Source organism: Gadus macrocephalus, chromosome 20 (assembly GCF_031168955.1).
Source record: "Gadus macrocephalus chromosome 20, ASM3116895v1".
Taxonomy (NCBI): domain Eukaryota; kingdom Metazoa; phylum Chordata; class Actinopteri; order Gadiformes; family Gadidae; genus Gadus; species Gadus macrocephalus.
In genome coordinates this window covers 14,618,315-14,630,814 of record NC_082401.1, presented here as the reverse complement: position 1 = coordinate 14,630,814, position 12,500 = coordinate 14,618,315, and the positions used below count along the sequence as shown (strand labels likewise).

Here is a 12,500-nt window from a genome sequence, read left to right as displayed (position 1 = left end):
AATGGGATTAGAGAGCTTGTAGGGTGATGGGAGTGTCTCCCCCCTCTCTCCCCTCGCTCCCTCTCTGGCTCCCTAAGTCTCTCGCCCTCTCCGATGTGGGAGACAATGAGTCCAGATAAGAGGGGAGACAAAGGGCGACTTTAAAGATGCTAGCTAGCCGAAGGTAGCGCCGCGCCGCCGCGGAGCTACGTAGCGCTCAGACCCGAGATGGTTTTCCCCAGATAGGACGTGACTTTGTGTTTCGCTGCGGCACTTTCTGAACTAGAAAACGAGCAGAGAACGGATCCGAGCGTTGGTTTGTAACCTGCAGCCTCAGTACTCTGTGATCTGCTCCTTGCGTTGGTCGGGGATTCAGGGCGATAGATGTATAGATATTTATAATATATATATAATACATAGGCACCTCTTGTGAATTATGAATACTTCCAATTCAATTGTTAATGGAGATATGGAGAACTGAGGAGAAGTGGGAGTTTTGAAAGAGTTTCAATTTTTTAGGAATGCATACCACATGTACCATACATACTATATACAGTATACCACATTTGCTATACATACCATATATACCATATATGGTATACTTACCGTGCATAACATTTGTACCATATGTACCATATACCATATTGGCTATACCATACATATAATTGACCAGAATATTTTTTCCATTGTCTTCAACACATTTCCCTTCAAATCCATGTGAATGATCTGGTTAGCATTGGTGACCTCAAAACGGCACGCACGCCCGCACGCACGCACGCCCGCCCGCCCGCACGCACGCCCGCATGCCCGCCCGCCCGCCCGCACGCACGCACGCACGCACGCACGCCCGCATGCCCGCCCGCCCGCACGCACGCACGCACGCACGCACGCACGCACGCACGCACGCACGCACGCACGCACGCACGCACACACACTATCGAAAAAGAGCAATGAAAAAGCAACTGACACATAATGACAACTCCTCCTCCTTCTCCTCGTCTTTGTCCTCCTCCTCCATCTCCATCTCTTCCTTGTCCTCCTCCTTCTTCACCACTACCTCCTCCTCGTCCTCTTCCTTCTCCACCACCGCCTCTACCAACAATTTCTCCTCCTCGTCTTCATCTTCCTCCTCCTCCATCTCCCTCTGGTCCTTGTCCTCCTCCCCCCCTTCTTCTCTTCCTCCTCCCCCACCACCACCTCAATCATCATCATCACCACTCATTCCCATTACCCTCTCGTTGAGGGGTTCCCCCAGAGACAGCTGGCTCTGTGTTGACCCCCCCCCACCCCCTCGCTCCCAGGGGAGAGTGACAGGTCAAAAACACATGAAGTGCAATTATAGTGGGTGATAATAGTGGATAGGTCCCTTGGGGGGGAGGCCATTTCTTTTAAGGGGTGTTTGAACAAAGCCCCCCCTCTCGGTCGCTGAGGACTAATGTTCATCAGTCAGTGGGGAGCCCTCCTGTGTTAGCGTTGGCGTATGCTAACAGCGTATGCTGACGTTGTATGCTAATGAAATATGCTAATATAATAGTGTATGCTGATAACTGTATGCTAACGTGGCTGCTAAGGGTGCATGCTAATGGCCTTTGCTACCGGCGTATGCTAACAGCGTGTGCTATGGCGTTTGATATCGGAGTGTGCTAACAGCGCAGGCTAATGTGTGCTATGCTAAGAATTCTTGCTAACAACATAGTCAAACAACGTATGCTATGCTGAACACTTGCGCTAACAACGTAGGCTAACAACGTATGCCTGGCTTCCTGCAGGCATGAGAGGATCAACACCCGCAAAACGCTGATCATAGAGAGCGCCCCCGACGACGACCTGGTCAACCTGGAGTTCCTGGACGAGGTGGGCGTGTGTGGGCGTGTGTGTGCGTGTGTGTGCGTGTGTGGGCGTGTGTGTGTGTGTGTGTGTGTGTGTGTGTGTGTGTGTGCGTGTGTGTGTGTGTGTGCGTGTGTGTGCGTGTGTGTGCGTGTGTGTGCGTGCGTGTGTGTGCGTGCTCCCCAGCCCCATGTTACCCCATAGCCCCTAAACCCGGGTAGGTTTGCAGGCCTGAGCTCACGCTGCCTGGGCCTTCTGTCCTCCCTCCCTCCTCCCTCCCTCCCCCCTCCTCCCTCCCTCCCCCCTCTCCCTCCTCCCTCCCCCCTGCCTGCAGGAGACCATCATCAGCCACCTACAGCGGCGGTACAACGAGCTGCAGATCTACACCTACGTCGGGGACATCCTCATCGCCATCAACCCCTTCCAGGCCCTCAGCATCTACTCACCCCAGGTACTCCCCCCTACCGGTACACTCCCCCACTTTTACTCTCCCCCACTGGCCCTCAGCATCTACTCACCTCAGCTACTCACCCCACCGTCACAAGGTATCTACTCAACCCCAGGTATATATTCACCCTGGTACTCACCCAACAGGACCGCTCCCCTGGTGTTAGGGCTTTGACTCCGAACTTCGTTATTAGAATACAATTCGAATATCAAAAAATAAATCAAAATTCGAACGAATATTAGGCAGCCCTTAATATTCGAACCTGTTATGGGCAGGCCAAGAGGGAGAGACGTCGGAGAACCCGACGCAGTCTATTCATAATATTGTAATGACCACGTCATTACAATATTGATTAGACAGCGATTTATTAGAAACCTAATAAACCGTTGGAACACGCAGGACCGGTAACCATAGCAACGCTGGTAAACAAACCCCGCGAAGCCCAATCCAGGTCTTACTGAAGGCATTTAATGGTCAAAAATATTATTAATAAATATTCAAATATATTCAAATATTAATATTAATAAACAAACAAACTTCGAATATGATTTTTTTGGAGAAAGTCAAAGCCCTACCTGTTGTGTGTGTTCTGTGTGTGTGATCCAAGTTCTCCAAGCTGTACCACGGGGTGAAGCGCGTGGACAACCCCCCGCACATCTTCGCTGCTGCCGACGCAGCCTACCAGGGTATGGTGACCTTCTGCAAGGACCAGGTACGGGGAGGACCGCCTCACACCCCCTGAAACCGTCTGGGGCGGGGGGGGGAACGCTCTGACTCTGCTACTGTCAGAGCCAAAGATGGAGACTAGTGCTGTCAGGCGATACAAATATTTAATCGCAATTAATCGCATTAATGTCCCATTCATTGTTCTAATTTGAATGCTCTTATCAACATGGAGAAGTGCATTGGCTTGCCTTGTGCAAATGTTTTTTTATTGATAACAACATTGGCATATACTGATCAAAACAGGACGAAGCCTGTAGTGCAATTAAACGATGAACATACAAACATACTGCCTTGAACATATCAGTCAGGCTACTGCTTCTTTGTTTTGAGCCAAAGAAAAAAAAGAAAAAAAAGAATAATTAACGCCGTTAAAATTGGTTTGCGTTAACGCCGTTAATAACGCGTTTAACTGACAGCACTAATGGAGACATTATAAATACATGAAATCATTTTCTTTGAGTTATATTCTCTTTTTCGCTTCGATTTGTAAATCAGTGTGGTGTCTGAGTCCTCGTCTGAATGGTCTGGCGACACCCTTGTGTGTAAAGCGGTGGGGTGCGTTTGTTTTAGTGTATCATCATCAGTGGGGAGAGTGGAGCCGGGAAGACGGAGAGCGCTCACTTAATCGTTCAGCACCTCACCTTCCTGGGGAAGGTAAGGACCCAGCCTTTCACGGGTTAATTTGGACAAATGGTATTTTATGCACGCAAGTTTGTACATGTTGTTGACCGTTATATGTCTTTGAGTTATCTATTCATCTGAAAGGATAGGATACTACTTTATCTATCGTTGTAGGGGATACCTTTGTCTCAGCCGTCGTATTAAATTACACAATCATCAAACAATATAACATAAATATTATATTGATGTAAAATATAAAATACTAATTACAAAAAATAAATCCATACTTGGTATATATAAAATGCAAGATTTAAAAGGAACAATGTGTCAATAACAATTCAAAATGATAACATACAATATAAAACAGTAAAAAACACGTACAATACAAAGCATCATAAAAGTGTGTAGTAAAAGCGTGCGAGCCCCACGGTATGTGCACCACGGACCGCTTACCTCCGACCCCCGTCCCGGGACCCTTAGGCCAACAACCGGACCCTCCGGGAGAAGATCCTGCAGGTGAACCCCCTGGTGGAGGCCTTCGGGAACGCCTGCACCGCCATCAACGACAACTCCAGCCGCTTCGGGAAGTACCTGGAGATGAAGTTCACCCCCACCGGCGCCGTCATGGGCGCCAAGATCTCCGAGTACCTCCTGGAGAAGTCCCGGGTCATCAAGCAGGCCACGTAGGTCACACTGGGGGGGGGGGGGGGGGGGGGGGGGAGCACAGGGTACCTCACCAGACGATACGCGATACGTGTCCCGCCATAACGATAATATCACGACACAGCGATTCTGCGATAATCAATGTGTTGTTAGACAATCCTGTAACGATACATCACGATACATGTCTGACGATGAGTAGAAAATCACTGAAAGGTAAAGTGCTGGATTTCGGTTTTTATTCACAGTCCAAACAGAGTTTTTCCGGGACTTATCTTTGGTTCGTTAACTTCCGTATAAGTTTCCTTCTTTCATGTGTTGGGCGCCACCTTGAGGTGCGGGGAAATCTGCTTAGAGCGCCTTATTTTATTAATGAACGTATCGATATTTGGAGCGACATTTCCTGTCTAACTCTTCAAGAATAAAGCATAAAAATGCTAAAGAAATCCCCCCCCCAAAAAAATATAATTATATATTGCTTAAATATAAAAATATGATATCGATATTTGCCACCAGAGTATCGATTCTTGTATCGTAAGAATAAGGACAAAGATATATCGGCGTATCTATATTTTGGTCCCACCCCTACGTCACACACATCCCCCCCCTCCGAACCCCGTACCAGTCGTCACTCACCCTGTCAGGTGACTGATGGTCTCTGCGTGTGTTTGTGTTGTTTCCTCCCAAACAGGGGGGAGAAGAATTTCCACATCTTCTATTACTTCTACGCGGGCCTGTACCACCAAGACAAACTGAAGAATTACCGGTTACCGGACAAGACACCTCCCAGGTACGTGGTGTCCCTCCGCTCCCCGTTCCCAGGACTGAGATCTGTCACCCAGCGCTCCGCTCTGTCCCTGCAGATACATGAACAGTCAGCACTGCAAGGTGATGCACGACATCGTGACCAGCAAACTGTACAAGGAGCAGTTCGACGAGATCCAGGACTGCTTCCGAATCATCGGCTTCACCGAGGAGGTGAGGGGGGGAGGGTTATGTTTGAGTGTTCTTTTCTTCATTTATTTTATCTCCTCTAAAATGAAAAACATGCTTAAAAATGATAATTATAGACAAATATCGCTCAGAATACTAGTCATATTTTGGCCAAATTCTGATATCTAACTTAACTCTACTCGTAGCGCTGCTGATTCACTGTACATCATTGGCTGTATCCTAAACCAATCAGAGTGCTTTTTACATCGATAAATAATGAACCTTAAAAAGATAAGATAAATACAACCTTAAAATATGACTTAGGCAATTATGCTATGAGGGTCACGATATAGAACAATGAACTTATTTCTGTTGTATTTGATACAGATAAACCCTTTTTGTATGAGATGGAGTTAAAGCTCATCTAAACACACTCTTCTACATTTCTCCCTATCACCGTTTATGGTCTGCCTAGGAGGTGACCTCTGTGTACAGAATCCTGTCCGCCATTTTGATCACCGGGAACATTGAATTTGCCGCCATCACCTCCCAGCACCAGACGGACAAGAGCGAGGTTCCCAACTCGGAGGCCCTTGAGAACGGTGAGCTACGGGGGCCCAGTAGGGACTAAACACCTCTTAGACCGATCTTATGGTACCCAGTCGAAGGGCAACATGGATTCACTTCCATGTTATACAGTTGTACTAGTCTATGTGTATGTTACGACTGCTTGAATCATTAATTATTCAACTTGACAAGGATTACTTATTTATGTTATCGCGTCTACACACGCTGCTGGACGTGCGTGTGTTCGCTACCACAGTTTGTGTGTATAATAGTATAAACCGCTCTAATCGGCCCAGGGTAATGAGGCCAATAGGAGAGTTTTACACGATGTCAGGTGAAATTCCAAACTGCCATCTTGGTACTGCTTCACCAGGATTCAAGCCCTCCTATTGGTCCACACCACAACTCGAGAATAATCACTGGTTAAGCAGTGCTTTTATTATCACTGTTTAATATTGGATTATACTACAACCGAATAAACTACAGAATCAAAAGTAAAGCACTTTCTGTCAGTTGTAACTCGGTTCCCTGGAAATACACGAGATCTGACTAATTCCTGGAAAGCAACCTCCATCCAGTAGGACAGACCTTAGTCACCCCCTCGGTCGGAGCGACCCGTGGTAAAATGTGCTTCTGGAGCTTGAGACTGCTGACTGAAACCCTGCTGTACCACCTTCTCCACCACCTTCTCCACCTGCTTCTCTTGCTCCTTCTCCTTCTCCTGTACCTCCTTCTCCACCTCCTTCTCCATCTCCTTCTCCTGTACCTCCTTCTCCTTCTCATTCTCCTCCGTCTCCGTCTCCTCTTCCTCTTCCTCCTCTTCCTCCTCCTCCTCCTCCTCCTTTTCCCTCAGCGGCCTCCCTGCTGAGCATCGGCCACGAGGAGCTGCAGGAGGCGCTGACCTCCCACTGCGTGGTGACGCGTGGGGAGACCATCATCCGCACCAACACGGTGGACAAGGCCACGGACGTGAGGGACGCCATGTCCAAGGCGCTGTACGGACGCCTCTTCAGCTGGATCGTCAACCGCATCAACGCGCTGCTGCAGCCCGACATGAATATCTGGTGAGGGCCCACGCCAGAGCGCGCTCTGTGGCTCTGCCTCTCTTTATCACTCTCTCTGAAGCTCTGTCTCTCTTTATCACTCTCTCTGTAGCTCTGTCTCTCTTTATCACTCTCTCTCTGTAGCTCTGTCTCTCTTTATCACTCTCTCTCTGAAGCTCTGTCTCTCTTTATCACTCTCTCTGGAGCTCTGTCTCTCTTTATATCTGTCTCTCTTTATCTCTGTCTTTCTCTGTGGATCTCAAACTCTAGATTTCTCTCTCTCTCTCTAGCTCTATCTCTATCCGTCTCACTCTCTCTCTAGCTCTTTCTCTCTATCCGTCTCACTCTTTCTCTTTCTCTCTCTCTCTCTCTCTCTCTCTCTCTCTCTCTCTCTCTCTCTCTCTCTCTCTCTCTCTCTCTCTCTCTCTCTCTCTCTCTCTCTCTCTCTCTCTCTCTCTGTCTTACTCTCACTCTGTCTTTGTCTGTCTCTGTTTCTATCGCTTTCCCCTGTTCTCTATCTCTCTCTCTCTGTCTGATGGACGTGACCCTGTCCTAAATGGTGTAGGCTTCGAATCATCGGGAGGTAGAAACGTCTCGAGTGGGTCTTGCACTTTCTCTCTCTCTCTCCCTCTCTTTCTGTAGTTGTGTCTTGACCATCAACGATCTCCGTACAAAAGTCTCCGTGACCTTTGTGTGTGTGTGTGTGTGTGTGTGTGTGTGTGTGTGTGTGTGTGTGTGTGTGTGTGTGTGTGTGTGTGTGTGTGTGTGTGTGTGTGTGTGTGTGTGTGTGTGTGTGTGTGTGTGTGTCCGGGACGAGGTAAAAAGACAAACTCCAAAGTGTTGCTTAGGTGAAGCCTCGGAGTGGAATGCCATCGGACACACAGACAGGCGGACAGAGACAGAGAGAGAAAAGGAGTAGAAGTGATGAATTTTTGATAAGTCGGGGGGGGGGGGGGGGGGGGGGGGGTTTGACGTACCGTTGCGTGCCGCGGAAATAATGATCAGATGATTAAAAAGACTTCAGAGAGACTGTAGAGAGGTGGTGCATTGATCCGCACGGAAAACCGCGCAGTCAATGTGAGTGAGAGTGTCAGACACGAGTCTCTTCACACGGCGTCGGAGGGGGGGCGCGTCCCGGGCATACCGACAGTTGTTCTTATTGCCACTAATAACCAGCGGGGGGGGGCCTAAGGTCACCCCTACACGCCGGACATGTAACCACCGGGTAATGCGGCTCGCGGAACACGTCCGTGCCGTATCGCACTCCGGGACGGCGTCGACTTTCGCCTTCCCCCCCGTCCTCCTCCTCCTCCTCCTCCTCCTCCTCCTCGCTGCGGCGGACTTTATGTTAAGCAGAAGAAACAGAAAGAGAGATATGGAGATTAATGGTGTTCAGAGGCCCTGATGTTTTTTATCTCCTCCTTAAGATGGGGCCGGTGTCGTGCGTAACCGCGGCGACGCGCTGTATTTGGGTTGTATAACTTTGGATTATCATAAAAATGTTGATCTATTCATGTGGTCGCCAGGGGGATTTGAGCGCGCACTGTGTTGCGTGGAAGAATAAGTTTGTGTTGTTTGTCCCCCTTTCGTCCCCGTTCCCGTTCCCCCCCCCCCCCCCCCCCCCCCCCCCTCGGTCTTTGAAGTGCTGCGGAGAGCGGAATGAACGTGGGAATCCTGGACATCTTCGGCTTCGAGAACTTCAAGAGGAACTCCTTTGAGCAGCTGTGCATCAACATCGCTAACGAGCAGATCCAGTTCTACTTTAATCAGCACATCTTCGCTCTGGAACAGGTGAAGGGGAGCGCGGACGCCATCTTTGTTTTTAAATCTCCGTGGAGGGGGCGCGAGGGGTTTTGAGGGAGGAAAGTAAAAAAAAAAACGAAAAGCTGTGACAGAACATTTAATATTTATTTCTGCGGTGGCCAGATATAGATATTTTTTATATATATTTATATTGCTAGCTGATCGCTCAGGGCAGAGTTAAACCAAACTTGACTTGAATACAATTTTGTGTGTGGGTTATGTGTTAATAATTGAGTGTCTTATGAATTAATATATCTGCCTCATTCCAGAATTCCTTTATTATTTTATGAATGTAATGAATTTGAAGCCTAGAATAGTTTATGGTCAAAGAACACCATCAAGGTAGACTACTGCTGTCCAGAACACTTTTAACATCCATTTTATTAAAAACATGTTCAAAAAAATAATTAACAATATGAATTGTTGATTATTAATATTCAAATAAACAACAGGGGAACTGGCGAAGATTTCTTTACATTCAAGAAACCTTCTGCAGTTGTGCTGTTATTGCGGCCCTCTCGTTCCACTGTATTGACGAGCGTGCCAGTCCCCTCTGAGGGGCTGAGGCCTTCATACAGTGGAGACGTCACCCCCCTGAACGTGGTGAGCTCTGACTCCGGAGCCACAGAGATCCACACACCGTCCCCACACGTTCATTGCGGCTCATCGGTTCATTAGGGCAGTTTAATTCCATTGGTTCCTATTTAACAGATAAATATCTATTTAAAGGAAACTTTTTGATCTGGATTAAGCAGATGCAACGACGGTGATTTGGCTCGCGGGTTATTTGCAAATTGAACCACATTATGAATTAATTGGTTGACTCAATTTGTTATTATTTGGGAGAGAGGGTTTTCGGGCCATTCGTCATGAATTCACTGAGAGATTCTGTAAGAACGCCAAACTGTCGCATTCCTCTCCGAGCTGAGGAATGTTTTTTTGGGGGGGGGGGGGGTTGGTTTGTTGTGCCACGCAAAAAAACAAAAACATTCCCGACTCCATCCCAGATCGTATAACGAGGTCGTTCCTGGGAGGCGGAGGTTGATATCTGTGGTACGTCTCCCCCCCCCCCCCCCCCCCCCCGCTGTAGATGGAGTACCAGAGTGAGGGCGTAGACGCCAGCCTGGTGGAGTACGAGGACAACCGGCCCATCCTGGACATGTTCCTCCAGAAGCCCATGGGCCTGCTGTCGCTGCTGGACGAGGAGAGCCGCTTCCCCCAGGCCACCGACCAGACCCTCGTGGGTAAGACCCCCCATTAGACCCCCCCCCTAGGCCACCGACCAGACCCTGGTAGGATAGACCCCCACCAGACCAGACCCTCGTGGGTAAGACCCCCAATAGACCCCCCCCCCCATGCCACCGACCAGACCCTCATGGGTAAGACCCCCAATAGACCCCCCCCCCCATGCCACCGACCAGACCCTCGTGGGTAAGACCCCCAATAGACCCCCACCAGGCCACCGACCAGACCCTCGTGGGTAAGACCCCTAATAGACCCCCCCCCTTGGCCACCGACCAGACCCTGGTAGGATAAACCCCCACCAGACCAGACCCTCGTGGGTAAGACCCCCAATAGACCCCCACCAGGCCAAAGACCAGACCCTCGTGGGTAAGACCCCCAATAGACCCCCCCCAGGCCAAAGACCAGACCCTGGTAGGATAGACCCACCAGAACCCAAACAGGCCACCGACCAGACCTTCGTGGGTAAGACCCCCAATAGACCCCCACAAGGCCGAAGACCAGACCCTGGTAGGTAAGACCCCCAATAGACCCTACACCAGGTCACGGACCAGACCCGCGTAGGTTAGAACCCATACCGAACCCCCGACCAGGCCAAAGATGAGACCACAGATGCTGGGTTATGCAGCAGTTTTGCATTGTTAATAAGAATGATAGGAACCTCAGCCATTTGACACACAAATGTGGGTGTTTTACACAAATGCTTATGCAGAAATGTGGAAATGAGTGGAAGATGATTGTGAGAAGGCCACAGCATTTTGTGTTTCCATATCTCAACGTTACATTCTATATTTTCCTGAAAATGTTTCAGCATTTCATGAAAGCTTTAATATCTACCCTTTTAAGCTGTCTTTGTGTATTTTCTTCTGCAGATAAATTTGAGGACAACTTGCGCTACAAGTATTTCTGGAGGCCAAAACGTGTGGAGCTGTGCTTTGGAATTCAGCATTATGCAGGGAAGGTAATGAACACGCTTTTATATGCTAATATTTTAGCTCTAAGAAGAAGAGGTTTTCCTAAAGAATAGGTCATTTTCCAAACTTCCCAACATCCTTCATTGTTATAAACTGGGTTTTAGGACGTCTGCTCCATCCTGGTTCTGTGTGGCTTGGTGTTGTTCAGACTCATCTTCATCCTGGTTTTGTCGCTAGGTGTTGTTCAGACTCATCTTCATCCTGGTTCTGTGTCGCTAGGTGTTCTACAGAATCATCTTCATCCTGGTTCTGTCGCTAGGTGTTGTTCAGAATCATCTTCTTCCTGGTTCTGTGTCGCCAGGTGTTGTACAGTGTCGCCGGCTTCTTGGAGAAGAACCGAGACACACTGCCTGCGGACATCGTCCTGGTGCTGCGAACCTCGGAGAACAAGCTCCTCCAGCAGCTCTTCTCCAGCCCGCTCACCAAGACGGGTAGGAGAGCACAGCAACATCTCGTTTCCATCACCTCTCTCCATCTCTATCAGCTCCATCAACCCCATCCCCTTCTATCCCCTCTCCATCTCCTTCCGTCCCTCATCACCATCTCTCTATCTCCATCCAACTGCATCCATCTCTAATTATCTCTCTATCTCCATTCATCTCCAGCCATCTCTAATCATCTCTACCTCATCCATCTCCATCCATCTCTTTGAATCGCCATCCATCTCTAATCATCTCTATTACCTCCATTTCCATCCTTCTCCATCCACCTGTACCCATCTCCCCGCCTCCATCGAACTCCACCCGTAAGTGTTGTCATCATCTCTGTTTCTCCATCCATCTCCATTCATCTCCACCGCTCAGCCAAACTTTTCCTAACCCTGCCCCCCCCTCCCACTATCGCTGACTTAATACCCCCCGCTCCCCCCCCCCTCCTCGTGCGCTGTATTGTTTGCGTGTCGTCGGTTGGTATCTCCCGGCGGCGGCTAAAGCCTCCAGCAGACATCCAGGTAGCGAGTGGGCTCGCGTTAATCAGACCTCCTCCTGCAGGTCTTTTCCTGGCTCTCCTCCCCCCGCTCCGAGCCTGTCTCTCCTTCTCCGCCGCCACCGCCGCGTGGGGATAAATCTGCTCCCCCCCCCCCCACGTTATCTCCCAAGAGGCTAAGCGCTCGCTCTGTTTTTATTTTCCCGCTAAGCCGTTCGTCTTGGTTCCCCCTCCGCCGCGCACCGCTAGCCCGAGACCGCGGCGGCGCGGTGGGATATTATATTTTCGGGGCGATAAGGGTTTCTAAATACCCCCCCGCAGAGTGGGGGCGGGGGCGGGATGAAGAAAGTGTATTTAGAAAACACAATAGGCCGTTTTCCCCGCTCCTTTTCAGAGGGCTAAGTGACGGCGGCGGTAATGTGCTCGTCATTAGCCGCGGATGAGGCCGCCTGGTCACTGGACTTAGTCGCGAAGCTAATGGGGAAGCTAAGACCGTCAGATTCACCCACTTCCTGTTTCATTATTTTCCTATCTAAGCAGCATTGTGTGATTCGCTCCCCTTTATTTTCGAGGAGACTGTTAATGCCTGCGTCCCGTTATGGTGGAATTAGAGGACCAGAGAATCACACAATGGACACCTTAGTGCGGGGGGAGAGAGAGAGAGAGATATCTTACGGTGCTTATTATAAACTTGGATCCGAGGGAATGCACACAAGGTCTTTATCTACCCCCCGCTACACAACCCAGGCCCCA

At 49.3% G+C, this 12,500-nt stretch overlaps 1 protein-coding gene across 1 annotated transcript in view; it reads left to right on the top strand.

The window, feature by feature from the left end:
- myo3b (myosin IIIB) overlaps positions 1 to 12,500 on the top strand; it is a 64,167-nt gene that overhangs the window by 28,032 nt on the left and 23,635 nt on the right. The window contains 14 exon segments of the mRNA XM_060039466.1: positions 1,749 to 1,833; positions 2,141 to 2,257; positions 2,862 to 2,966; positions 3,551 to 3,634; positions 4,082 to 4,284; positions 4,953 to 5,051; positions 5,125 to 5,239; positions 5,670 to 5,796; positions 6,615 to 6,825; positions 8,448 to 8,595; positions 9,698 to 9,851; positions 10,722 to 10,810; positions 11,125 to 11,306; positions 11,959 to 12,016. Of these exon segments, the coding sequence (XP_059895449.1) occupies positions 1,749 to 1,833; positions 2,141 to 2,257; positions 2,862 to 2,966; positions 3,551 to 3,634; positions 4,082 to 4,284; positions 4,953 to 5,051; positions 5,125 to 5,239; positions 5,670 to 5,796; positions 6,615 to 6,825; positions 8,448 to 8,595; positions 9,698 to 9,851; positions 10,722 to 10,810; positions 11,125 to 11,306; positions 11,959 to 12,016 (1,777 nt within the window).